Source organism: Crassostrea angulata, chromosome 8 (assembly GCF_025612915.1).
Source record: "Crassostrea angulata isolate pt1a10 chromosome 8, ASM2561291v2, whole genome shotgun sequence".
Classification (NCBI taxonomy): domain Eukaryota; kingdom Metazoa; phylum Mollusca; class Bivalvia; order Ostreida; family Ostreidae; genus Magallana; species Magallana angulata.
The window spans coordinates 42,031,414-42,056,080 of NC_069118.1; the positions used below are offsets into that span (position 1 = coordinate 42,031,414).

General features: G+C 33.0%; 1 protein-coding gene and 1 pseudogene across 4 annotated transcripts in view; one reads left to right on the forward strand and one right to left on the reverse strand.

Moving 5' to 3' along the window:
- Positions 1-24,667, forward strand: part of LOC128158797 (voltage-dependent calcium channel subunit alpha-2/delta-3-like) — a 105,804-nt gene that overhangs the window by 74,541 nt on the left and 6,596 nt on the right. For all 4 annotated transcript variants that reach the window (XM_052821752.1, XM_052821749.1, XM_052821750.1 and 1 more), the window contains 15 exons: positions 1,427-1,488; positions 1,595-1,680; positions 3,559-3,595; positions 4,120-4,217; positions 5,690-5,816; positions 8,912-8,953; positions 9,325-9,405; positions 9,728-9,846; positions 10,642-10,811; positions 11,622-11,672; positions 11,964-12,037; positions 20,795-20,888; positions 21,551-21,603; positions 21,989-22,041; positions 24,087-24,327. In XM_052821752.1, coding sequence (XP_052677712.1) covers positions 1,427-1,488; positions 1,595-1,680; positions 3,559-3,595; positions 4,120-4,217; positions 5,690-5,816; positions 8,912-8,953; positions 9,325-9,405; positions 9,728-9,846; positions 10,642-10,811; positions 11,622-11,672; positions 11,964-12,037; positions 20,795-20,888; positions 21,551-21,603; positions 21,989-22,041; positions 24,087-24,327 — 1,388 coding nt within the window. The remainder of the gene's footprint in view (positions 1-1,426; positions 1,489-1,594; positions 1,681-3,558; positions 3,596-4,119; positions 4,218-5,689; positions 5,817-8,911; positions 8,954-9,324; positions 9,406-9,727; positions 9,847-10,641; positions 10,812-11,621; positions 11,673-11,963; positions 12,038-20,794; positions 20,889-21,550; positions 21,604-21,988; positions 22,042-24,086; positions 24,328-24,667) is intronic.
- LOC128158799 (uncharacterized) lies at positions 16,897-19,364 on the reverse strand (annotated as a pseudogene).

Consider the following 24,667-nt stretch of genomic DNA (forward strand, 5'->3'; position numbering starts at 1 on the left):
TTGAGTCTGGCATCGTCATGATTATTTCGTGCAGTCCGGGATTTTACTAAGGTCGCTGAAGGTTCAGACCAATCGATAAACAGGACGTGTCAATTTCAGTCCTGTCACTTTCAGCCGCTGTAGATTTCGACCAATTGATAAATAGGGCGTGTAGATTTCAGTCTGGCTGTTTCCATAGAGCTATGAATTAACTAAATTTCCATAAGAAATAGAGGAAATTATGCTTCGTAGGTGTAAAATTAATATAAATCTGTGAGTGCAAACAATCTTGATGGCATGCAGGGATAATATCCATCTCTAGTATACTGTATATTCCTAATTAAATGCGAGGAATTAATTTCTGCGTAAAATCGCAAGATGCAACCATCGCGAATTTTAAAATCTTGCTTTTATTTTTCAGGGAGTATTGAACTATAGAAAATTATAACAAGTAATTGGTGCTCATAATTTAATATTCTCGCTTGATACTAAACAGCGGAATCGCAGAATTAAGTACTCGCATAAAATAAGGAATTTACAGTACTCATACTTCAGATCACTTAATATTTAAATTGGATTGCTGTAGCAAGTGATATTTAAGTAGACAGTGGGATAAATTATAAAATAATTGATGAAGTTTGGAAAACTGGAGAAATTTGGTGGGTGGTCATGCAGGAAATGTTAGCAAGACTGACCATCAGGTTAAATTCCATTGATACACAATCATAACCTTAACAAAGTTTTTCAAGGTACAAAGAATATGTACTATTATTTTTGAAACATTTTAATAAATGTATACATGACAATCTTACACCCTCTTTTGGCAAAATTAAAGGAGCCAAACAAAACTTTTAACTCCCATTGTTTTGAGTAATACATGACTGTATGGACTTTGGGCTAATCCACAAGGAAGGAATACATATTTGCTTCTAAATACCATTACTTGGGAAAAATTCAAATTACCCAACATTTACAGTACTGTAAATTCCTAATTAAACGCGAGGAATTATTATCCGCGTGAAATTGCGAGAAGTACATCTCACGGATTTTAAAATCACGCTTTCATTTTTCTGACAGATCTGATGTAAACTGTTTGGAAATACAATGAAAAATCGATGTTCGCGATTTTATATTCTCGAGATTTGAAGCAAAACGATTAAATTGCGAAATTAAGTACACGCGTAAAATAAGGAATCTCAAGTATGTGCATGTTAATACAGTATGCCAACTTCTTTTTATTAAGAAATTTTTCTTTTATTTTTCTGATTTAATTTTATACAAATGTTTGCATAAACATGTTGATGGCATATTTAGTCTCTTGACAATGTTTAAAAAATAAGCTTTTAAAGAGATTGGAAAATGAAATTAAGTTCGTTAAGCTAATTGAGAAGATCGTTCTTCCTGTTTAACGGTGTATTTACTGCACATGCTGCTGTTTGTGTTTTAGAATCGAGTAGAAGTGGTCACCCACTCGTACTACACTGCTTCCATCACAGGAACACCTTATAAGTGAGTAAGAATAAGTGGCCATTTTTCTTTACCCATAACAAGCCCTGCTATATGTTATGGATTGATAATACACAATTGTGTGTTTTTTTCAAATTCTTTTCTCTAGAATTGCCATTGCTTTGCCATCATACAGTTCCAGGAGATCCAAGCTCACTCTCATGGTGAAGAAGTTTGACAGGGTCTGTGTAAATGGTAATAAGAAACCTGTTTATCGCTTACTGTATGCATGCAGGGTCATTTTCACACTGCATGTGACTGTATAATTTTTTGCACTTCTTTCACTTGCGCAGAGTTTTGCCCCATCTTGAATTCACCCAGACAAAATAGTTTTTCTTGCGTGAATCGCCCAGTGTTTAATTCACCTGCTGACAAGGGTAAAAGGGATGAAAGTTTCCCTGTATACAGTAATTTTTCACACTAAGATCAAAGAGACCGACTTGATGGTCTGTAGGAAGAAAACATTTAACCAAGACCGTATCTTTGAGTCCATTTTCTAGATAATTATGTACTGAAAGATGATAATACTTGTGTCTCTGATATATTGAATATACAGGTGTTCTTGGGTCTGTTTCTCTGACTATATTGATGTCGACTTCATCTTTGAATGAAACAATATTTGGTTAGAGTAAAGGTTACAGTTTAGGTCATTTAAGGCTGTTTATACAAAAAAATCTGAGTCCAATTTTTCTGAAGAATTTTTTTCCCTTTGAACATACATTTTAGCTTTTTTAATGTATTACTAAAAAAGGCTGATTAAATAGACAGTCTATAAACTACCTGGGTACTCATCAAAATTTCATTTAATTTTTTGAGTTATGGAGGACATGATATTTAGATGTGAATATTCACATGAAATTCCGAGCCATTTACTGTTATCCCTTTTTTTTCGTGTGTCACAAAATGTGAAAATGGGGAAAATATGTCTCATTTTTTATTTCCGTCAGTCATTTTCAGCTATATTAAAAGTTTCTTACGGAAAATAATACCAAATTTAATTTCTACATATTCAATACTGTGGTTTCATCAATATTCGTTGAATACCAATTTTCGTGTATTTCGTTGTTGATCCATGAAATTAAATGTTCATTGAAGTGCAATTTCTACTAACATTTTGTATTGATAGGATCATTGGCCACGAATTTACGTATCCTTGAAACTGTGGTTTTCACTTTAACAACGAAAATTGATACCCTTGAATATTAATGAAACCACAGTCATTTGCGATTTGAAATTTTTGAAAACTAGATCATCGCAAAAATTACCAGATAAATGTTATTTTACTTTACTTTACTTTACTTTACTTAAACAGTTAAAACAGTTTCACAGTGTAACTCTTCTGACGCCAATAGATAGAATTTCAAGAAACTTAAGAGGAATATTATGGGATGGTGTGCATATGGTGTGCAGATATTTCTAGGAGTTATGCCCCTTATAGAAAAATGTTTGATACTTTACTTGTTATATCTTTGGCATTGTCAAGTAATGTTGGAGTGTAGAGTAATTGTGAGCTTGACCACTTTTTAGCTCACTTGAGCTGAAAGATGATCACATTTTGTCTGTCGTTCATCTGTTTGTATGTCTGTAAACTTTTCACATTTTCAACATCATTCTTCTCCAGAACTACTTGGCCAATTTTAACCAAACTTGGCACAAAGCACACTTAGGTAAAGGGGATTCAAAGTTGTGAAAATTAAGGAGCATGCTCTTTTTCAAGGGGAGTTAATGAGGAATTATTGATTTTTTTTTTAGAATTTTTTATGGCTGAAGGTTTCACAGAGTATTAAATCATATTCTTGTACATGTTCTACTCTGTGTCTTCATGATGATAAAAAATCATATCATATATTTATTGTGGTATTGAATAGGATATTGTAAATATATGGGTTTTTTCATAGGATATGAATTTAAATCTTGCATATAAACAGCATGAATACAATTTATTTGATTTCAAAATTTAAAAAAATTGCACGTATTACAGTATACTTTGATCTTTTTGAGAATATTAATAATTTTAAATTTGGTTTTATTGCATTGGCTGTTGCTTGAAAATATTATTTTTTTTATTTACAGTCCAGAACAAACAGAGGCAATATGAGTTCGCTCCATGGTAAGTGTTATTAAAGTGGAATACTGTAAACGTATTGTATTTGGCGTGTTCGATATTTGGCGGAAATTAGTTTTCGAACAAGTTGGCGTGGATTTGAATTAACGTATTCCTGAATGTGACTATTCTTAATACATAGATGTATGGCATTTAACGATGTACTTGATTTAGCGGAGGGCTGCATTCCACCAAAAGCGCTAAATAGAATACACCGCCAAATGTAGTACGTTTACAGTATGTTGCACCAATCTATAATATGATGTATGGATAAATAATGTTTTACGAAATGTTAACTCCCCATCATTGAAAATGAATTAATTTTTTTTTAATAGTTTTTCAATTGAAAGAAAATTAGAAAAGTTGCTTCAGTTGCTAATGTTTGAAATTTTTGTTAATGTTTGGAACTCACTTTTTACAAGTTAATACTTCAGAATTTTGAGGGTTTTAATTTTTTTTTTTTACAAATTTATTTTTATCTAATTCATTTTGAAGCCCCCATTCTAGAGATGAATATTTTATATTTTCAGGCGTTACTGTGGGAACAATGAGATTTTGCATGCCACTGGCTTCGACAGAAAATTGAAGATACTTGATTTATATAAATGTGTCAACGGGAAAGGAAATTGTAAGAGCAACTATACTCTGTCCAAAGATATTTATGCATCACCTTTTCTTAAATATTTGATATTCATAAATACCTCAGGGTTCAAAATATTATGTTCAGTTGATAGTATGAAAAATTTCAAAGATTTCTCCTTTGAAAGGCGCCCCCGATAGGTTTTTAATTAGGTCTCAATACATGGATAAAATTAGGAGTCTACGGAGATTTTGCATTGCAAAGTTAAAAGTACCTGGATGATAATGTTATACAATTGTGTGAGGTATGTATTCCAAGTGATCTCCAAATGGATAAAAGATGTCAACATTTTTCATTCTTAATCCCCGTAAGAAATCTGTTTTCGTTCCTGTGATTTTTTTGTCATTGAAGATATCTTGGATATTTTCACTTTCATCAAATTCAATAGCACTTCTTACAAAGGTGTGTCTATTTTTTTTTGTAAAAAATCATCCAAATGTGCTGCAAAAATATCTTGGGACAGACTTTACATGTAATTATCATCATTTGGAAAATCATACTCTGTGTTATAAGACAAAATCACAAGTTAAACAATTAATCTCTCCAGAAGTCTGGGTTTGGCTGCCATTAAACTAAGATGAGCTAATTATGCTATATTGTAATCTTAATCTAACTTTAACAGAAGGAAACTATATTATTGTCAAAACTGACACTTCAGAGATGAATAAGCTTGTCTTTATGATGTTAGATTTTTAGCAATGTTTGATTAATATTGCATAATCCAGTAATTTTTTCCTTGTACAATGTATCATATTTTGGCTTTTACGTTGGAAAATGACTATATATTGATATTTAAATATTGATTTACACACTTAGTCTTATAGATATGAATAACTATGGCTTAATAAGTTTTACCACAAAGAACCAAAAATGAATGCATGATTCAAGGAAGTGACTTTATTTATTCACAGGGGTGTAAGGAAGCGATATGAAATGTCAGTTACATATAAATCATTCTGTTAAATAACAAATCTTAGTTTTGCCTTAGTTGTGCCTATTCATATTTTAAAACTATGTAATGTAAATAAAAAAAAAAACAATTAAAAATATCAAAACAGTCAATTTGTTTTCATAAATTGTATAAGGTAGATTCACACATTGATGGCGTCATGACTGAAAGTGGAATGTCGTGTAAATTTGATTGGAAAGCATTATAAATATTCAAATTTTGTATACACAATCAACTTAAACTACTCATATTATTCATTTAAACTGGTCGTGATTATTTACTGGTAGTTAAGATATTTTATATAATTATAAAGGAAAAACAAATTTTTTTTTAGATAATGACAATTAATACACTAAATAACGAGGATTTGAAAACCCCTTAGTTTTGTGGCACGAGAACCAGTATCTTGGCATCAGAATTATTAGAATTATTAAATTTAGATTAATGTTTTGATAACTAATATGTTATAAATTGTGAACAGAATTTAATGCAGTATGTTAAATTCATGTAGGCTCAGATCTGGACAGTCTTTTGTACAGCGACCTGTTAGTCCACCATCAGATGATTATAAGAGGCACAATAGGCAGCCATGAGGACTACCGATTCAGCATAGCCAATAAATTGCAGACAGCAGGGAGGTAAAAAGCATGATCAATTTAAGGCTTTAAGATATACTGTAGAAGCACATCTTTTTGTTGGGTCAAAATTTCGTTGTTTGTGAACCAAATAAAATTCTGTTGGCATTTCATTTCGTCATATCGTAATCTCTTTGTATTCATTGATTTGTACTTTGGTTAAAAATTTGTCATGGATTTATTCATACTGTCAACAAAAATAACAAAATTAAATCCTCAATGAAAATTTCTGATTCTACAGTAGTTGATAAGTTTGGCAGGTATGTGAATTTTGTTAAATTAAAGTTGCTTTTATTGTTGATTTTAATAGGAAGTACGTCACAAATTGGACCTCCAATATTTTTAGCTCACCTGAGCTGAAAGCTCAAGTGAGCTTTTCTAATCACATTTTGTCCGTCATTCGTCTGTCCATCTATAAACTTTTTACATTTTGAACTTCTTCTCTAAAACCGCTTGGCCAATTTTAACCAAATTTAACACAAAGCATCCTCATAGGAAGGTGAATATAAATTGCAGAAATGAAAGACAGATCTTTATTTAAAACGGAGAAAACCTTGTGACTGTAGAAAAAGGGGGGTGCATTTTAAATAATCCTCTTTTCAACGACTACTGAGTCAAATTCAACGTAATGTTGCATAAATAATCTTTATGGAAAGGAAAATATATATTGCAAAAATTGTCGGCGAATTCTGTTTCAAATTTGAGTTATTTACAAAAATAAAGAGATAATTGCGGTCAATCAGTTTAAAACTTCGGGTTCGGTATTCCATATCGAAAATGAAAGTTCTTTGTATAAAGCAGCCGTGTTTGAATGTTGACGCATGACAAACAGATCAAACTGACAAATGTGAATTTGCTTGTTGTGCAACAGTTTACATGCGAAGGGATACTTGAAACATGCTATATATATTTGTGACGATTTCGTGAAGTGAATTGAGGTTAAATCTTTCAATGCGTTGACATTTTCACTCGTGACCATGGTTTTACGTTGTTTTGAATTTCGTTTATGCTTTTTAACTTGAGGGGAAATATCTCCTGTATTTTGGAATTTTTACGTATCGAATCAAATATAGACTTTAGGAAATCAGACAGTTAATTCTTAACCTACGCAAAATGAGCAAAATCTGATGCACTAACAACATATTTTATTATAAATACTATACATTCTTTTGGTAATTCGGTACGATCTCTACGTTATGGTTGATTATAATGCAACGTGTTTTGTTAAGATGCTCAGCATTTTCAGTCTAAACGGAGATTGTTTTTGCTGCTAGAAATATATAGGTATATATATATTATGAAAAAAAATTGTGTTCTTTCTTTGTTTTAGTGCATGTTTTCTCTTTACTAACAATATTCAGCTGTTTCAAGTTTCGAATTATAAGCAAGATACAGAACTTTGCTCACAGAACTGAGGCCATGCTTTTGTTCATTTTGAATAGGAAATGCCAAGTTTAAAAATCTTAAGTTGAAGGTAATTAACTCTTGTGAACAAAAAATTGACTCAAACCAAGCAGAATTGTGAGTTCTGTATCTTGCTTATTATTCTACAATTGACGCTTAAGTTTTGAGTTATCACTAGATCTGAAATGTCTCACTAAACGTTAAAGACTTAAACAGAAAAATTAAAAGGATGATATGCTTTAACAACTTTTTGGGGCCACCTCCTTATACGATGAATCTACACCAACTTTTATTGGTTTTTCAGACACAAATAAAAACGACCTCTTTAAAACAGTTTTAAACTATTGCAAGGATAAATGTATTATCGCTATTCTTAAGAAAAAAATACAGCCGAAAATCATCTTGATTATTAGCCATGTGTTAACGTTGATATTGAATAAAGACAAAAATAAAGGGTGGGCCTAAGTAAAATAGAGCAATATGCCTGTCAATGCATTGCAGTCTGAGGCTCACTGAGATGGATTTGGGGGGGGGGGGGCTAGACCTTATCAGAAATCTTGACAAGCAAAAAAAAAACATTTTGGGTACGGCTATGTCTAACTTAGCAACCTAACCTAACCTAACCCCCCCCCCCCCCCCTCCACCCAGTTCCGACGCCTATTCATTGAATATACATTTAAAATCTCTTTAACATATCACATGACAACATTTTTCATTCGAGTGAATTCATCGATCAAGTGAGTAAGGTTATAAAACGTTGCACAAGTTCACGCCTAGTAAACAACAATCGTTTTTAATGCGGAAGACCAATTAAATTTTTGGAATGTTTTTAATTTGAGCGCCTTGAGGTACAATTTTCTTCTTTCACATATAGGAATTTTTTTTAATAAAAAACAATAACTAGCTAGTACAATGTAGTTGAAGATGAATATGTACCTATATGCATATTCTCATATATAATTTGATTGTTTTATAAAGTGAGGGGGCAGAACTAAAATAAAGGGAATTGGAGGTTAACAGTGTACCCCTACCAGAAACTTAGTTTTATATCTTGCATAGGATCTTATTTTTGGTAAAAATGGTATTTCATAAGGGCACAATGTCAAAGATTAAGTGTAGGAAAATAAGTGTAAAATTTGGATACAGTTTATTTTATGGTATTCTTTTTTTGTTTTACTACCAAGGGGCCAATGGCAAACTATCCTTTGAACACCCAATATAAAGCCATTGTTGCTCAGGTGAGCAATGTGGCACCTTGGCCTCTTGTTTAGATTACTTTTGATATGTTAATTTTGACACAATGAAAATCATACCTGAATATATATACATATATGTATATTATCTAAAAATAGGTGTAGAAATGCTTTGAAGAACTCGCCAAATTAATTAAGAACTCAACATTGTCATTATGAAAAAAAAACCATAAATTCAATTAGATATCATTTTTTATGTTAGACAAAGTTAATTATCTGTTATAATACCATATAATAGCATCAGCTTAATATGTTATTGTATATGGTTGAAACTTTTAAAAAATCTTCTTTGTTCAGAGGTTTAAAAAAATATTTCAAAAGAAAGTTTCTGCTACCAGACTCTTTTGTGTTTGAAGTTTTAAAGAGTAGCAACTGTATAAATGGTAATGACCATTAAGCCTCATTAATATTTGAATTTCTTTGAATTCTTACTATTTATAGTGAATACTCATTTGAGCCTGAATACAAAAAGTTTTATGAAAGGTAAGGAACTTTTCTTGGATTGATTTTGATTCTGTGTGAAATGATGTGTATGTTTTGTTTATTTTTACTTTATCCTTCCCATTAAATATATGAACGTTAAATACATTAATTAACAAGAGAATCACAGATATCAAACTTACGTTATTTCCAAAATAGTTAATTCAAGAGTTACTGCCCTTTTCACATTATTTCATAAATTGCAGATGACCTTGTAATTTAAAGACTGCTTAAGCCTGTCAATAATGTTGCATAATTTACAAATAATTATACTGCTGTTTATCATAATTTAAAATTCTCCAAAAGTTATGTGCATGGCTTACTAATGGTTCCGATTAACAAAACTGAAAATGTGTATTTAATTGTGACTTTAGGAAGGGGATTGAGCTTTTGTTTATTGCAACCAGAGGGGGCTTGACAGATTTTGTTGCACCGAAAGAAAATATGATCAGTCCGTAAGTAGATTAACAAAGTTTATTTCCAAAAAAAATAAATAAAATGCAGATTGAAATGTAGCTTGTTGATTCTCTCTCTCTCTCTCTTTCTATGTTTCATTCTCCTTTTACAATTTTGGAAAATTTTGTAAAACATACAGTTTCAGTTCTTATTTTTTCTACAATGTATCAGACATCAAGTGTAAAAACCCTTTTATTTTAAATCTCTGTGTAACACCTTTTAACCTTTTCAGGTACATGTGTCACCTTTTAGCTTGTTTAATTCTCTCTCTCTCTCTCTCTCTCTCTCTCTCCAATCATTGCTGTCTGTTTTGTCCAACAGATACTGGATGGGAAACATGACTGCTACCATTGAGGAGCTTTATTACAGACAGGCCATCATGAACAAAGAGGAGAAGAAGATAGACTACACATTCTCTATTCCTCTCAACAAAGAGTACAGTATGTCTATCAAATTCTGTAAACAACTTTTATTCATGATGAATTTTTTCACGATTATACTCTGATAAAACTGGTTTGCGACAACCAATGTTGACAACCAAGCCTTATCAAGACCTGTTTTGTCGACAACGAGACCCTAGCGAACATCGAGGAAGTTTGTTGCACAGGATTAAAAGTTGGTTTACAGTGCCTATGATCTCTTGCATTCAAGGGGTAGCGGAGAGTTTCCTTTTCTTTTCGCAGTACTGTAGAATAAATGAAATTACAATACTCTTCATCCAACACTGTGTTGCAAATGCTCATGTAGTAATAAATAATTAAGTCATTCATTTGGATAAAAATCGCATGCTATCAAAAATCATTTTTTCTGGAATATGTAAAAAAAATTCCAGTTGTGATCACAAATGCTTCCTTTGTACATATCATTGGTACATGTATATTCAGCTTGTGTCTATAGACAAAGTATGGACAAAGATATAAAATCACGTTATCGTACGTTTTGTTATAGCATTGAATGATTTATTTTTGACGTCGTCGTGTCAATAACTGCCGTCAGGTGAGCAGACAAATTGAATAACGCGTGTTACAATGATTTTGACAACATTCATGATATACATTTCTTGACCGATAACACAGAAATCACTGTTTGAGAACTACTTATGTAAATTACTCGTAAATTCATACACAGTGAATAGGTGTTGCATTTAGAGGCATTTAAACATCACGGAATTGAATGGAAAAACACAGTAGAATGTAAATATTGATTTTTGTAGTACGTTTTGTTAATCGTTGTAGTGGAGGGAAACAACATGACCATTTTGTCCACTATTCCCGTGTACGTGAACCGTTCTAACATCGCAGTCGCCGGAATGATGCAGAACTTCAGTTCTTTCACTGACATCTTTAAGAAGTATCTCTTCTTCAACAAATGCAGGGGTCCTGGTTGTTTCACATGTGAAAAATATGTAAGTGAATGAGAGTTTCTTTTGCTGTGTATTATTTTCTTTTTAATAAAACAATTTGTAATTCCCTTTGGCATTTTTTATTCCCTCTGCACTCTCAATAGCTTGTATACCAATTGGCAGAATACCATTACCTGAATGTACTGTGGTTTCATCAGTATATGTTAAATACCGACCAATATTTGTGGATTTCATTGTTGGATGTTAAGTTGAAATTGAATGTTGATTAATACGATGTTTAATACATTGTAGCATGTTGAATTGTTTAAGTCATTCACCACAAAGTTATGTGGTCTTAAATTTGCATTTTTCACCTGCAAATTAACTTGAAAATTAATGCCCAAGAGTATTAATGAAATAACAATACTCAAATGGACTTAAAACATATCTACATGAATTTTCCTACCAATGTGCAGACCATTTTAATATCATAACATTTTAAAACAATAATAATTAACTTAACCTTTTCCTTTTTATAGGAATAAATACAAATAAGTTGGGGAAACTATCTATTCACTTGCTTGTTTTGTATATTCCTGTATTTGCCATTTAAATATTGATGTGACATGAAGCTGTGGTTTTATGCTGTATTTTGATGTGACATGAAGCCCTGGTTTTATGCTGTATTTTGATGTGACATGAAGCTCTGGTTTTATGCTGTATTTTGATGTGACATGAAGCTGGTTTTATGCTGTACTTTGATGTGACATGAAGCTCTGGTTTTATGCTGTATTTTGATGTGACATGAAGCCCTGTTTTTTTGCTGTATTTTGACGTGACATGAAGCCCTGGTTTTTTTGCTGTATTTTGCAGGGGTGCCATCTTCTGGATGCCAATGGATACATTGTTTACGGCATGGAGGGGGTATGGTTATTATTTGTACAATTTTCCTGTATCAATAATTAGGATTTTACATCTTATGCCTCAATTAATTCTGTTAACATATTGCTTAAATTCCAAATTTTACTAAAAAAAATTGAGAGTTCTCATGTGATTTTGAGAGTGCTGATGGGATTTCAGGAGAAATCCCATATGCATGGAATTTTGAGAATGCCCATAGGAATTTGGAGTTTTATGAATTTTGAACATAAATTATGGAACTGAAGATTGTCCGATTATTTACTGTGTTGGTATTGGTGGTTTTTATTTCTGTAGGTATCCAAGTTCCTGGGGGACACAGATGATTTAGGACTGATGGCCATGCTGATCAAGGAAGGCGTGTTCATCAGGTGAATACGATCAGAAAAATATGTTTAAAAAACTATTTTTGGGAGTTGATTTTAATCCACTCTCCTATGCAGTTACTCTGGCAAACAGAAAGTGAAACAGTGTTTGGATCTAAGCACAAATCATCACCGCTGACAAGACATAGATCTTGTAAATAATGGATAAAATCGGTGCTCTGTATGTTGTACTATTGTTTTTCAAAAGAAAAGTATCCATAAATACCTTGAAAAAAGTCAGATTTTTAGATGGGGTCCCGTGACCCTGTCTATTGGTTTACTGTCAGCCGAAGTCTCAAACCGGAAGGCACGCGTAGAACACAAATTGAGTCTACGTGTAAGAAAGTAGTGCAGAAAGTTTTCAAGCATTTCAGTAAATATGTATTATAAAAACACGCATTAAATATTTTTAAGTCCTCTGTCTTTAAACAAAATTCTATTTAGAAAATAAACAAATGTTTTATTGATCAAAAAAATTCTTGCTTGGGTTCAAATTTGGAATGAGTTACGTAACTGAATGCACAGCGCCATTGACAAATCAGTTGATGTACGAGCTCATTAATCAATAGAAGAGGTTGATGATGGAATCGAAATTAAAGTTCCCAAATGCAATGCGCCATTTTTGAAAAGTTGTGAATTTTATTTTACAATCTTTCACCTTAATACTACCAAACTCCATGCGCAAGCCGAAGTTAAAATCGGGACAGGTTATACACAGATGTTTTACAAATTAAATAGGTGTTTCATTGGCTTTCAGTCTACTTGCGGTATGACTGCTGTTCGTCTCTAAAGGAATTTTGTACAAAGAAAATAAAAACAAGTCTGAATTTGCCTTCTCGTTCGTTGGGTCTTTAGTTGATTAAACTGAATTTAAATTTTAAACAATGCATTGTAAGAAAAATCTATAACAGATTATACATTTTGTAAGACTCATACATCATATAATACATGTATATAAAATCGTATCAATTGAAGAACCAAGTTAAATGTTAATGTTCATGTTTTCCGGCTTAGTTGGAATCAGGCTTGGGGTGAATTACATTGTAAAATAATGCATTACAATACCATTACTTCATGAATTAGGGCATTAAATTACCATTACTTAATTTTCTTTGAAGTAATGAATTACATTACCATTACATGAGTAAAGTAATGCATTAACATTACTTTGTGAAAAGTCAATAAGTTTTAAAAAAGTAATTTAAAAACTAAATAAGGAATTTTTGTAAATATTTCATAAATAAAACATGTGTAAAATATTTACAGGTGCATGTTCATGTTCACTATCAGGTTCAAATTTAATGACTTATACAAGATTGTTGTTGCACTTGTAGTTCTCAAAATAAGGTTGGTCCCGTAACATTTACACGCTAATGGCGGAGTTGACAATCTCTGTTATATATGTCTCTGATTTTCGGATTATGATTCTAACATAAATTGTAACAACTAATTCAAACTCATAAATTTTGGAAGCATATTCGAGGAAATCCAGGACAATTACAAATTCAATCTTTCAAGACCCCGTCTTTCAGTACTCTCAGTACTTTGATTTATAGTACGAACTATTTAATTGTTTTTTATAGTTGCATGTATTCCTACGCTAGTGTTCAATATAGTCTCGTTCAACCAGACGCTCGGCCGTCTCTGTAAATCTCTGACAAGCAGAGGGTCTCTCTTGGTAGTCGAAGATTAACGGAGACAGCCAGGCGTCTGGTTGAACGAAACTAGAGTTCAATGTTACTTGGATCTGAACGTGTACAACTTTTAGAAACGTTTTGATTACTGACACACAGTTTGATTGAATTAATTCTATCTTAAAAGGGGCATGGTCACAATTTTGGTCAAATTCTATTTTTGTGTTTTTATTATCTACAATGCTTTAGAAATGCATTTCTAATAAATAAAATATAATAAAATTAGAGAGTCATTCGTAGAGTTATAAGCAAGATACGGGGCTCGCAATTCTCTGTCATGTAAACAAGGCTCGTGTCCTGTTTTTGTTTACATAGGTTCATAGATAAGCATTTCCTAACGTTTAACACATCCGTTCTAGGTTTAAAACTGGAATTTTTACTTCAACGTTCAAAATGTAAACAAACGCTTGTTTACATAGCGACGAATTTCAAGCTCTGTAACTTGCATATAACTCAACAAATAGCACTCAAATTCTGGTTGCCTATTAAAAATGCCTTTCTGAAGCATTGTAAAAATTAAAACCAGAAAAATAATTGTTGACCAAAATCGTGACCATGACCCTTTTTGCTGTATGCATTTTGTGTATGTTGTAAATGAAAATGGGAATATTACGAATTGTTACACCCCTGTAAAACAGTTACTATGTAACTCTATACGAAAAAAAAGTCCAGCATTTTGACTGTTGGACTGGAACTGTTAGATTGGAACTGTTAAAATCGACTGTTAAAAAAGACTGTTGACCGGTGAGGTCACATTCCGCGAAAACGTGTTATTGAATAGAAGGGGTATATAACAAAACAGTTGTTGACTGGGGTCGAGGGCAACAGTTGATCTGTCGGACCGGCTCGCTCGGCCTTATGCAACAGTTTGCGAGCCGGTCCGATAGATCAACTGTTGCCCTCGACCCCAGTCAACAACTGTATATTGTTATACCCCTGTAAAACAGTTACGATATAATTATATACGAAAAAAAGTCCGGCATTTTGACTGTATGACTGGAGCTGTTAGATTGGAACTGTTAAAATCGACTGTTAAAAAAGACTGTTGACTGGTGACGTCACATTCCGCAAAAACGTGTTATTAATTAGAAGGGGTATAACAAAACAGTTGTTGACTGTGTCTCTGGCAACAGTTGATCTGTCGGACCGGCTCGCAAACTGTTGTGTTCGGCCTTGGGCAACAGTTTTGCGAGCCGGTCCGACAGATCAACTGTTGCCCTCGACCCCAGTCAACAACTGTATGATATTGACCATAAAGGTGTGCGGGTCTCTATTACCAAAAGTTTACTATTTTTGGTATAGATAATGTAAATGAATGTTTTTCAAACATCAAATTAGAATATATTATATATAAAAAGTGGGGTAACGGTCAGAGGAGTCTCAGATTTATAGGGTTTAGACTTCAAAATAAAGCTGAAAATGCAAACATGAGACTCTGACATGTCAGTCTAAGGGCTCTGCCCGGTACTCAGGTGTCTGCCAAGGCCTGTGGGCCTCTTGTGTTAATAAAGACTGAGGGTGATTTAATTTAAAAGTTATATTCACCGGTAATAGAGACTTAATAATATGCATTGGTGATTTTTAATGATGTGTGTTCACAGTCTTCCAATAGCATGGGCTTAGTTCAATTATTCTGTCAATATCAGAGACGTATGTAATAATTTTTACAATCCTGATGATAGAGAAGTTTAATTACCAATTAGTGTTAGGAAAGAAATTTGTACCAATCTGTACAATTACATATTCACAACTTTTATGATCTGCTACTAGGCTGTATGAAATACTGCTATGCCATTCAAACGAAAACATATTTGGTATTGTATTTTTTCATGAACAGATAAAAGTATGCAGTGAAAAAAAATTCTTTTTAAACTCAATTTTTTTTTGCCATGGAATTTTTTTAATTTCAGCTTACATAGCAAAAATGAACTCCAAAAGTTATTTTCCTGTTACGTATATTGTTATTCATTTTTAGCTCAACTTAGCTGAAAGCTCAAGTGTGCTTTTATGCACAATCACTTTTTGTTTGTCTATCCTGATGACATGATGAAACTTATATCTTGGAAATAAAAAAAAAGCTTTATGAATTTTTTAAAAAAGAGTTTGATTTGAAAAACATCCAAAACATTTTTTTTTTTATTTAATTTTAATTTTTTCCAAGTATACAAATTCATAATTACCTATAAAATTAAACACCAGATTTGAGATTAAAACATCTTACACTGAAATTTTTAAAACAGAATTCAGCTATAATTAAACTTAACTGAACTAAACAAAACATGGAACATCAAAACAAATCACTTTTTTCTGTTTATAAATAATGGTCAAGCATTTAATTAACTGAGAACGATCAGATGAAGCCTGTTTTCTCATGCTATTCAAACTTATTGCTGACTAAAGAACTTCAGGAAAGTAAGATACATAGCACTGCTAAAAGTATGGTAAGGATAAGTTAATTTTATTTCAAATATCATAAGAAAGAAAGTCGTAAACAAAAGATTGCACACAAACAATGAATCATATTTGGGGTTCTGCTCTCCAGCGCACAAGCAGGTCTATAATATCTTGTGATTATGGAACAGTAGATAAATGTGGGGATGTAACTATGTACAAGTATTTTAATTGTGTAGAGTTATAATGATTGTATTATAGTCTATCCCAAGTTATTTTTGCTGCATATTTGAACGATTTTTAATAAAAATACACATACCTGTGACTGAAGTGCAATTAAAATCGATGGAAGGGAAAATTCCCAAGATAACTTCATTCACACATTATCATTTTTCCCTCGTAAAAATTCACAGGAACGAAAACAGATTTCCTACGGAGATTTATAATGGGGAATGTTGACATCTTTTCTCCATTCGGAAATACTCGGGACCCCTCGCGCAATTTTTCAACGTTATCATCCGGGCGTCTTCATCTCCTTGGCAATGGAAAAACCTCGTAGACTTTTTATTTTTAGCCGTGTACTTATACCCGACAAGCTAGAGGGGGCGTTTCAAAGGGGAAATCTTGGGATTTTTTCATACTATTGAATGAACATCGTCTGAACCAGGAGGTATTTATAAATATTGAATAATTTAAGAAAATATGCGGCAAAAATATCTTGGGACAGACTATAGTTCTATACATACTGTAGAATCATTTAAATTTGAGGGAGCCAAATAATTATGTGGATTCTGCATTGGTGGATTGTAGGTGTTTTTTTATTTGTGGGAATGTAATTTCGTAGATGTGTCGGTTTTCAGTAAGAAAACTAACTCTTTCAAAATTTGTTTTTGTCGTGGATGTGAATTCATGGGGAAGCGTTGCCCATGAATACCAAAAAAGTTGAGCCACCATAAATTCTAATGATTCCACAATACATATTGATTTTGCTGATTGCTTTTCATTTTAAGACTGAATCAATAAACATATTCTAAATTAACGATACTGGTATGGTGCAGACTGAAACAGACCATGTATTCTCCTCTGTGTAGCAGTTTGTATGTAGTTCCATGGATCCTGTGTGAGTGACTGTTGGTATGCGTATAGAGCAGCCTGGAGGTTCCCTGTGATCTGTTGACAGATCCCCAGGATCTCCCAGGAGATATCTCTGTTTTTATCATGTACAACCAATACCTGACCGAGGTGGACAAGGGTCTGTAGCTTATATAAAGCTGTTTGTGATAATGTTGTATCAGTATGTCTGGAACACAAGAACTCTAGAAAGTATAGCATTACAAACAACGGGATTTCTAATACTTTCCATTTATCTTGTAGAGCAGATTTTTGTTCTGGTATTAGTTCACTGATGTAACAGATATCATTTTGAAGTCTGATATCCCATGCTACAGTCTGTCTCATCTTTGTAGACCAGGACTGTCCCCCTACAGCTTTAGTATACCTATCTTTGTGTACATGTCCATTAAACATCAGACATGGCTGAGCTAACTTGATCTTTGTCATCTCTATAACAGATAGAGCTTCCCTGTATCTGAGTGTCTTGTAACAATACATGGCAATGTACAACATATCAGAAACAAATCCAAACTTTGCTGCTAATTTCAGCATGTGACAGGATATTTTGTCTGCAATATACATCTGTTTGTTGCAACCTTTGTTAGTGTACAAGTTGTGTAATTCAAACGCAGTACATGCATTAAAGTAAGCTGTAAGTTTCTGTATTGTAACAACTTGACACTGTGTCAGGGGTGAATATACCAACTGTTCTATTGTGTGTATGGCTTTGGTAAGGCCACACAAGTCTTTTTGAAGTACCGGTAGGTAAGGCATAGTGGACTCCGTGACAAGTTCTACATCAAATTCAGCTTCAGATCTCATTGTACTTTCATCTGTACAAACAGAAAGTATAGGATAATGTAGGACATCAATGATGTAAGACCTGACAGAGGAACTGTGTAACAGACAGGCCAGACCTTTCTTGTACAATTCATGTAACTGTAGGAACAATCTGTTTTGTGCTGAGCCATGGACCTTTGTCAGAAACAGGTTGTTTTGTGGAATGAAAAAGTTTGGGCAAACTCCCTCATACACCCATTTAAGAAGGAGTTTGAAACAGACCCAGAAACCGGCCAGGAGATTTTGTGGACACAAGTGAGGTAGTGTGTTTTGTTGAATCGCCCAGAAAACTGTTGTCTTCATGTGATAGGAACACAGCAGTTTATTAGATTCTTCTAATTGTTGATTAACAACTTCTTTTAAGAAAAGTTTTAACAACCCATATGTCAAAAACTGGCAGTGATTCATTGATGACACAAGTTTATGTTCTGCCTCAGAAAAAGAAATTCTCCATTCTTCATGTTCATGTGGTCCCAATGGGTGTCCTATTGCTACAAAGTGACAGCCATTTCTAACAATGTCGTTAACAACTTCAGGATCAGGCCATGAATAACATCTGTCTTTCCAGGAGGAGGCAGACAGAGGCCAAAAGTCACAAACAAAACACCAGGCAGTGTCATATTCTATTCCTCCTCTAACACCACTACCACAGGGTCCATGTAAAGTAGAATTAGGATAAACTAATGAACAAGTTAGCTGTCTGTATATAGAACTAGAGATATAGAATATGTCATTCATTTGGACACATGCTGATAGGACTGCTCTGTATCTTGATGATGTTAGTAGCTGAAGTAAAGTGAATCCTGGTGGACACTCAGAACTCTCAGAGAGAATCAAGGTTGTATTGGCTGTGTTGTAATACTCAATCTGAGACATGTCCATGATCACTCGATGGTCTTCTGGCCAGTACATGGAGTCCACATCTGATCCTTTCAGTCTGAACCCTTCTCGCCTACTTCCACTCAACATGTAAGTGACCATGAAATCATTAGTTTTCATTTTTCTATGCACCATTTCTTGAATGTCTGCTATCTCCCTCCTGATAGCCAGCTGTTGTGAGGTCCCGAGTGTGAGACACATCCCCACAAACGCTGACTCTGACATGTGCTGCAGTTTCTCATGTCTGTCATGATTTAAATGTATATAATTATTATAAACCTTTTTTTGTTTCTTACATTTACATTATTCACAATATTAAATTTACAGATCATCAAATAGAACAATTAGTTCTCTTATTGCCTATATTAAAAAAAAAAATTAAAAATGCACTTACATTTGTGTAAAAGACTCCATTTTAAAACGTGTGCTAGGAAATATATGCTGCTGTTTTATTTTGGGTGCTGTTTTTCATATACAAGACTTAGTGTTTATTATGAACAGCTAGCATACAGTTTAAGGAAATGGAAAATATTCATGATTGTGTTAAAAGGATATACGTTAAGTAGTTGTATAAATAAACATGCATGTAATTCCAAAAGACACAAAAAATTACAAATAATTTCCTTTTAGAGTATGAAGTGTTATGATAGGATTTGTAAATCCAACAATTTTCTTTTTCCTGTTTTGGTAAAAATTGAAGTTTAACACATTTCTATCTTCCAATTTCAAGTAAACCAGTGTTCAGCTTTAAAAATTTACATCTACCAAGTATTATTCCCTCTATGTCTTATGGAAATTTATAGTTAATTCATAGCTCTATAGAACAGACAGGATGAAAGCTTCACGCCCTGTTTATCGATTGGTCGAAATCTACAGCTGAAGAAACTGACAGGACAGATATCAACACGCCCTGTTTATCGCTTGGTCCAAACCTTCAGCGCCGTAGTAAAAATCACAGACTGCCTTAAATAATCATGACAATGTCAGACTTTTACATACTTTTCATAATCAATTAGCTAAAAGAAAGATGTTAATATAAACAATAAGTTGCTTTCTTTGATGATTCATGCGGGTTATAAAGGTAGGGATCATTGCAGAAAAAATTTATATAACCCGTAAACGCGGGCTATGTATTTTTTCTGCAATGTCACTACCTTCATATCCCGAATGAATCGCTAAAGAAAGCATTTTGTTGTTTAAATACTTACATTAGCAAATATACTTCCTTATATGAACCTATAGGTTGGCGAAACGTTCAATTCTGTGTGAACTTTATTATAACGTAGCAATGATCATCCTGTGTGCTCATCATTTGACAGTTGCAATATTGTAAACGTAAAAGCATTGTTATTTAATAATTCTAAAAGATTTGCCATTCTCAAACATAAGTATAAGTAATGAACAGCAATGTAAAAAAGATCACAGGGATATGAACATGGTTGGTACGTGATCAAATCTTCTGAGAAGCCCTTTGAGCTTCACAGGATTTGATCAAATGAACAACCAAGTTCATATTCCAGTGAATGTTTTAAATTGCTGTTTATTTTTTAACTGAAAGGTCTGAAAGGCAACGAAATGGCAAAATGTTGCCACTCAGTCACTTTTTAGTTGACTGAATGGCACAGCTTCATCCTGAGTAGGAAGACTTGTATGCTAAGGAAAAGACAACTACCAAAGAGTGATGATAGACATTGACTCAAATGAATTGTAATTTTATTTTTTTAGATTTCATACATAGTGCAGGTTTTGGGAGTTTTATTTTGTGTTAATTATATCTCATTAAGTGGCGGTGCTAGGGCTGTTGAGAGTTGTATTAGGATGTTACATTTTGTGTTTGCTCTTGCAGAGAGACGTACACAGATTATCAGTCAGAGTGCAAGGAGACATACGAAGAGGAGACAGAGGAAGAGGGAGCCAGCTCTGCTTCATTCCTCTTCAGTGTGAGTGCTACACCATCCTCCTCCCTTCTTCCCCTCCCCCGTTTCACCTCCCCAGATCCTCCCTCCCTCCCTAATTTCCTTAAACCACATATCTGCTCAAATCACTTGTGGTTCTATTTTCATTATTTTGACTTATGATCCTGACACTTATATCTTAAGATTAATTCTTTTAAAATTTTTATAAAAATTTGAAAAGAAATACTTACTTGAAATTAAAATTAGGTGAAAATGTGTTGGAATTTTTTTTTTTTTTTTGAGGCTAATTAAGTGGATTTACAAGGGGACAATAAACTTGCTATTTTTCAAATACAGAGTGGTTGGTATACTATTATACTTCTAAATATCAGTTTGTTAATGTTTGTAACTAAATAGTATTAGTTATAATAATCTTACCTACAGCTTGAAAAGGGCCGAGATGAAACTACCGAAGTTGAGTGTTACCGTTCAATTCAATTAAAGTATACAATAAATGGTGTCAGATTAATACAAATGGAATCTAAGTGTTGTTGCTTAATACTTTGATGACTATCCACCATAAACAAATTTCGAAGAATATAGTTCACTAGCTGTTTAAATTTATACAAGTTATGTAGCATTTTTTAAATTTTAGTAGAAAAAATACAGAGGTTAAATTAATATGCTATATTTTTTTTACATTTAAGCCTTTGAAGAGACTGTTTGACATTCTGCTGTGGTCTGCTGTGGAATTTCTCATGTGAGTTCTAACACATTCTTGATATTTGCCTGTTAAGGATTATATCAATATTGAAAAAAAAATTTTGTAAAGTATTGTACAATTAATAGGATAATAATATATGATAATTTATGTTTGAAATGGGTGTGCACACCACATGTTTTACTCTTGGTCTTAGATTTTTTTTTTAGATTGATTATTCCAGTATAAAATATCATGTTTATCAATTAAAAATATATATAAATCCGAAACAAAAGTATATTTAAAGGTTATTGATTTTATTTTAATTTTTTAACTTAATATTAAAAAAAACGACTGAAAAATAAAATCCAGTTCAGTATCCTGGGCCACGGCACCATATAATGATGACTGAAAGGATTTATGTGGGAATATTTTTAAATTTCAGAACTTTGGCAAATGTTGGATTAAGTGGATGGTTTTACTCAGAGAAAGCAACAGGTAAAAATTTGTCTTACCTTTGAACTTTGTTATTGAATTAAATTGCAAATATTTCAAAATTTTCATTTTGTCAAGGAAATGTTTTATTGGTCCATCAAAGGAAGACAATTGAAATGGTTATTACCATGTATATGAATTAATTTATTTACTTTGAAGATCATGTTCTAGCTTATTATTTATTATTATTTTGTTAATAATTGCCAAGAATAAAGAAGGTTGTTTTCATCCATAAAAAAATATATATGTCACAAATAATTATATTGCTTGTAAAAATAATAGACAAGTTCTGTTTGATGAAATCTGGGAAAACTTAATATACAATTTATTTGCTCACCGAGATGAAGTCTTATGCTATACCCCCTGGCGTCCATGTCAGCGGTGGCGTCGGCGTCCGGACCTAGTTAAAGTTTCTGTTGTAGCAGCAGGTTCTGTATCTAAGTTATTACTTGTCCTATCTTCACCACACTTGCATGGATGATGCATCTGGACCTACTTATGGACATAAAAGACTAGGATGCTGAATTTGAGCCATGAATTTCAGATTCTGAAGGAGGTTAAGGTTTTTGGAGAAGGTTAAAGTTTTTGTTGCAGGTTTTCTTTCATAACAATTTCTAATTTTCTACTGGTCCTAACTTCCCTGAACTGCATGGATGGTGTGTCTTATGATACTGATGCACCTGACAGGCTTGAATGCCACAGGTTTCAGATGCTTGAGGAGGTTAAGGTTTTTAGAGCTGGTTAAAGTTTTTGAAACAGGTGCCCTCTGATGGTGATATCTTAGTTATTACTGATCCTAACTTCGCCAAACTTGCTTGGATGATGCGTCTTATGTTACTGATGCACCAGACATGCTTGAATGCTAATTCTGAGCCATAGGTTTCAGATGCTGGATGAGGTTTAATTTTTTGGAACATGTCACATATTAAATAGATAATAGTAATATTTCAAACTTGGATAATTAATTTAACTAATATAAATGAATTGCAGAGGTAGCTTCAGATGCAGAGCCAGATCTCCATTATCAAGGATGCAAAAAAAATCTCCAATTATTCAAACCTGCTTAATAGATGTGTTTGTTGTTAAATGATATATGTAAACATGATTCCTATGATATAATATTGTATGATATGATACAGTATTGTTTATATGATACAATTATATCACATATTACACTGTAGAAAGTTAAATGATATGATCATATATCATAAGTTATGATTTTGTATTATTTGATCAAATACAATAATGTAGAACACGATACAATGTCATATCATATGTTACAATTATATTTTGCATCATTATTTATTACAGTAATATAGTGTAAGTTTCATAGGATGCATTATTGTATTTTATATTATTGTATTGGTAAACATTGTTCAGCATCTTATAATACCATATGAGATGAACATATGATTATCATACAGTTTTTTAACATATGATATAGGATATTGTGTCGAAACAGTATCCATCAATATCCAAGAGCATTAACCCTGGTTTTCATATAATATGATAAAGATGCCTCATAAAGATGATGCCTCGTCTCGGTGAGCTTTGAATCTGTGATTACCTATGTTGATTATTTATATTAAATGAATACTTGAATTAAAAAATAATTGCCAATAATCCAAAACGGTAACTATTGTTCAGAAGTCTTAGCTTCAGCTAACACAGGACAACATACAGTAGGGTTGTTTGCAGGGGTATCACATTTTTCGAAATTGAATTTTCAGGAGCATCGGGTAGTTTCTAGTTCACTCTGTTCGAGTATATCATCAATTAGATCAGGATTTCTATAAATGATTAAAACTGACAGGTTAAGACTTTGCAATGGAATCTGCAGATCTATTTCATACTATCTGATTCACCCAGATGCTTAAAATTTGCAAATGGAAATTTCTAATCTTTTAGTGTCATGATTTTAAAAAGCTTTATTAATGCATGAGCATCTTTTAATACATTTTGAGTAATTTTACGTACTGCACAAAACTATGTCCCAACAAACCCTGTAAATGTGCATGCATCTGATTTTAATTTTCTATTCCTTTTAGCGGCACCTGTGAATGACAACCCATGTGTGTTTCAAGGTCTAAACATAACTATTGAAAACATGCAAGAGCAATACCAAACCTTCGCAAGAGCCATTTATTGTAACAAGGAACCAGAGAATATACACCTTGTGCCTTGTCACATGACAAAGAGAGCTTATCATGCCAACTTCACGGTGTTCAGGAAGCACAGAGGTTCTGTAGAGGGCATGGCCAAAGGATGTGTTCCATTCAACTGTACCAAGTGAGTTACATGTATTCTTTTCCGCCTATTTCACTTTTTCTCTTGGTGTCAACTGGGTTATAGAAGACCCAGAATTGTTGGAGTTTCTTAAGTCCAAGTTGCAACAAATGTTCTCAATGTCTTCCCTGATGTCACATTTGCAAGACAAATTTTAATATTTCTTATTGAATACTCCAAACGTAACCTATTCAGCCTGACATCCAAAACAATCCTGTCATTTTTGGATTAAAATGGGCACAACTGCATCATATTTGTTTCTTTCATCCCCTGGGATTTTTTAGACGTAGGTTGATTGCGGCCAGGTGAGGGTGAAAGGCTTTAAACCAGCAGTACTTAATTA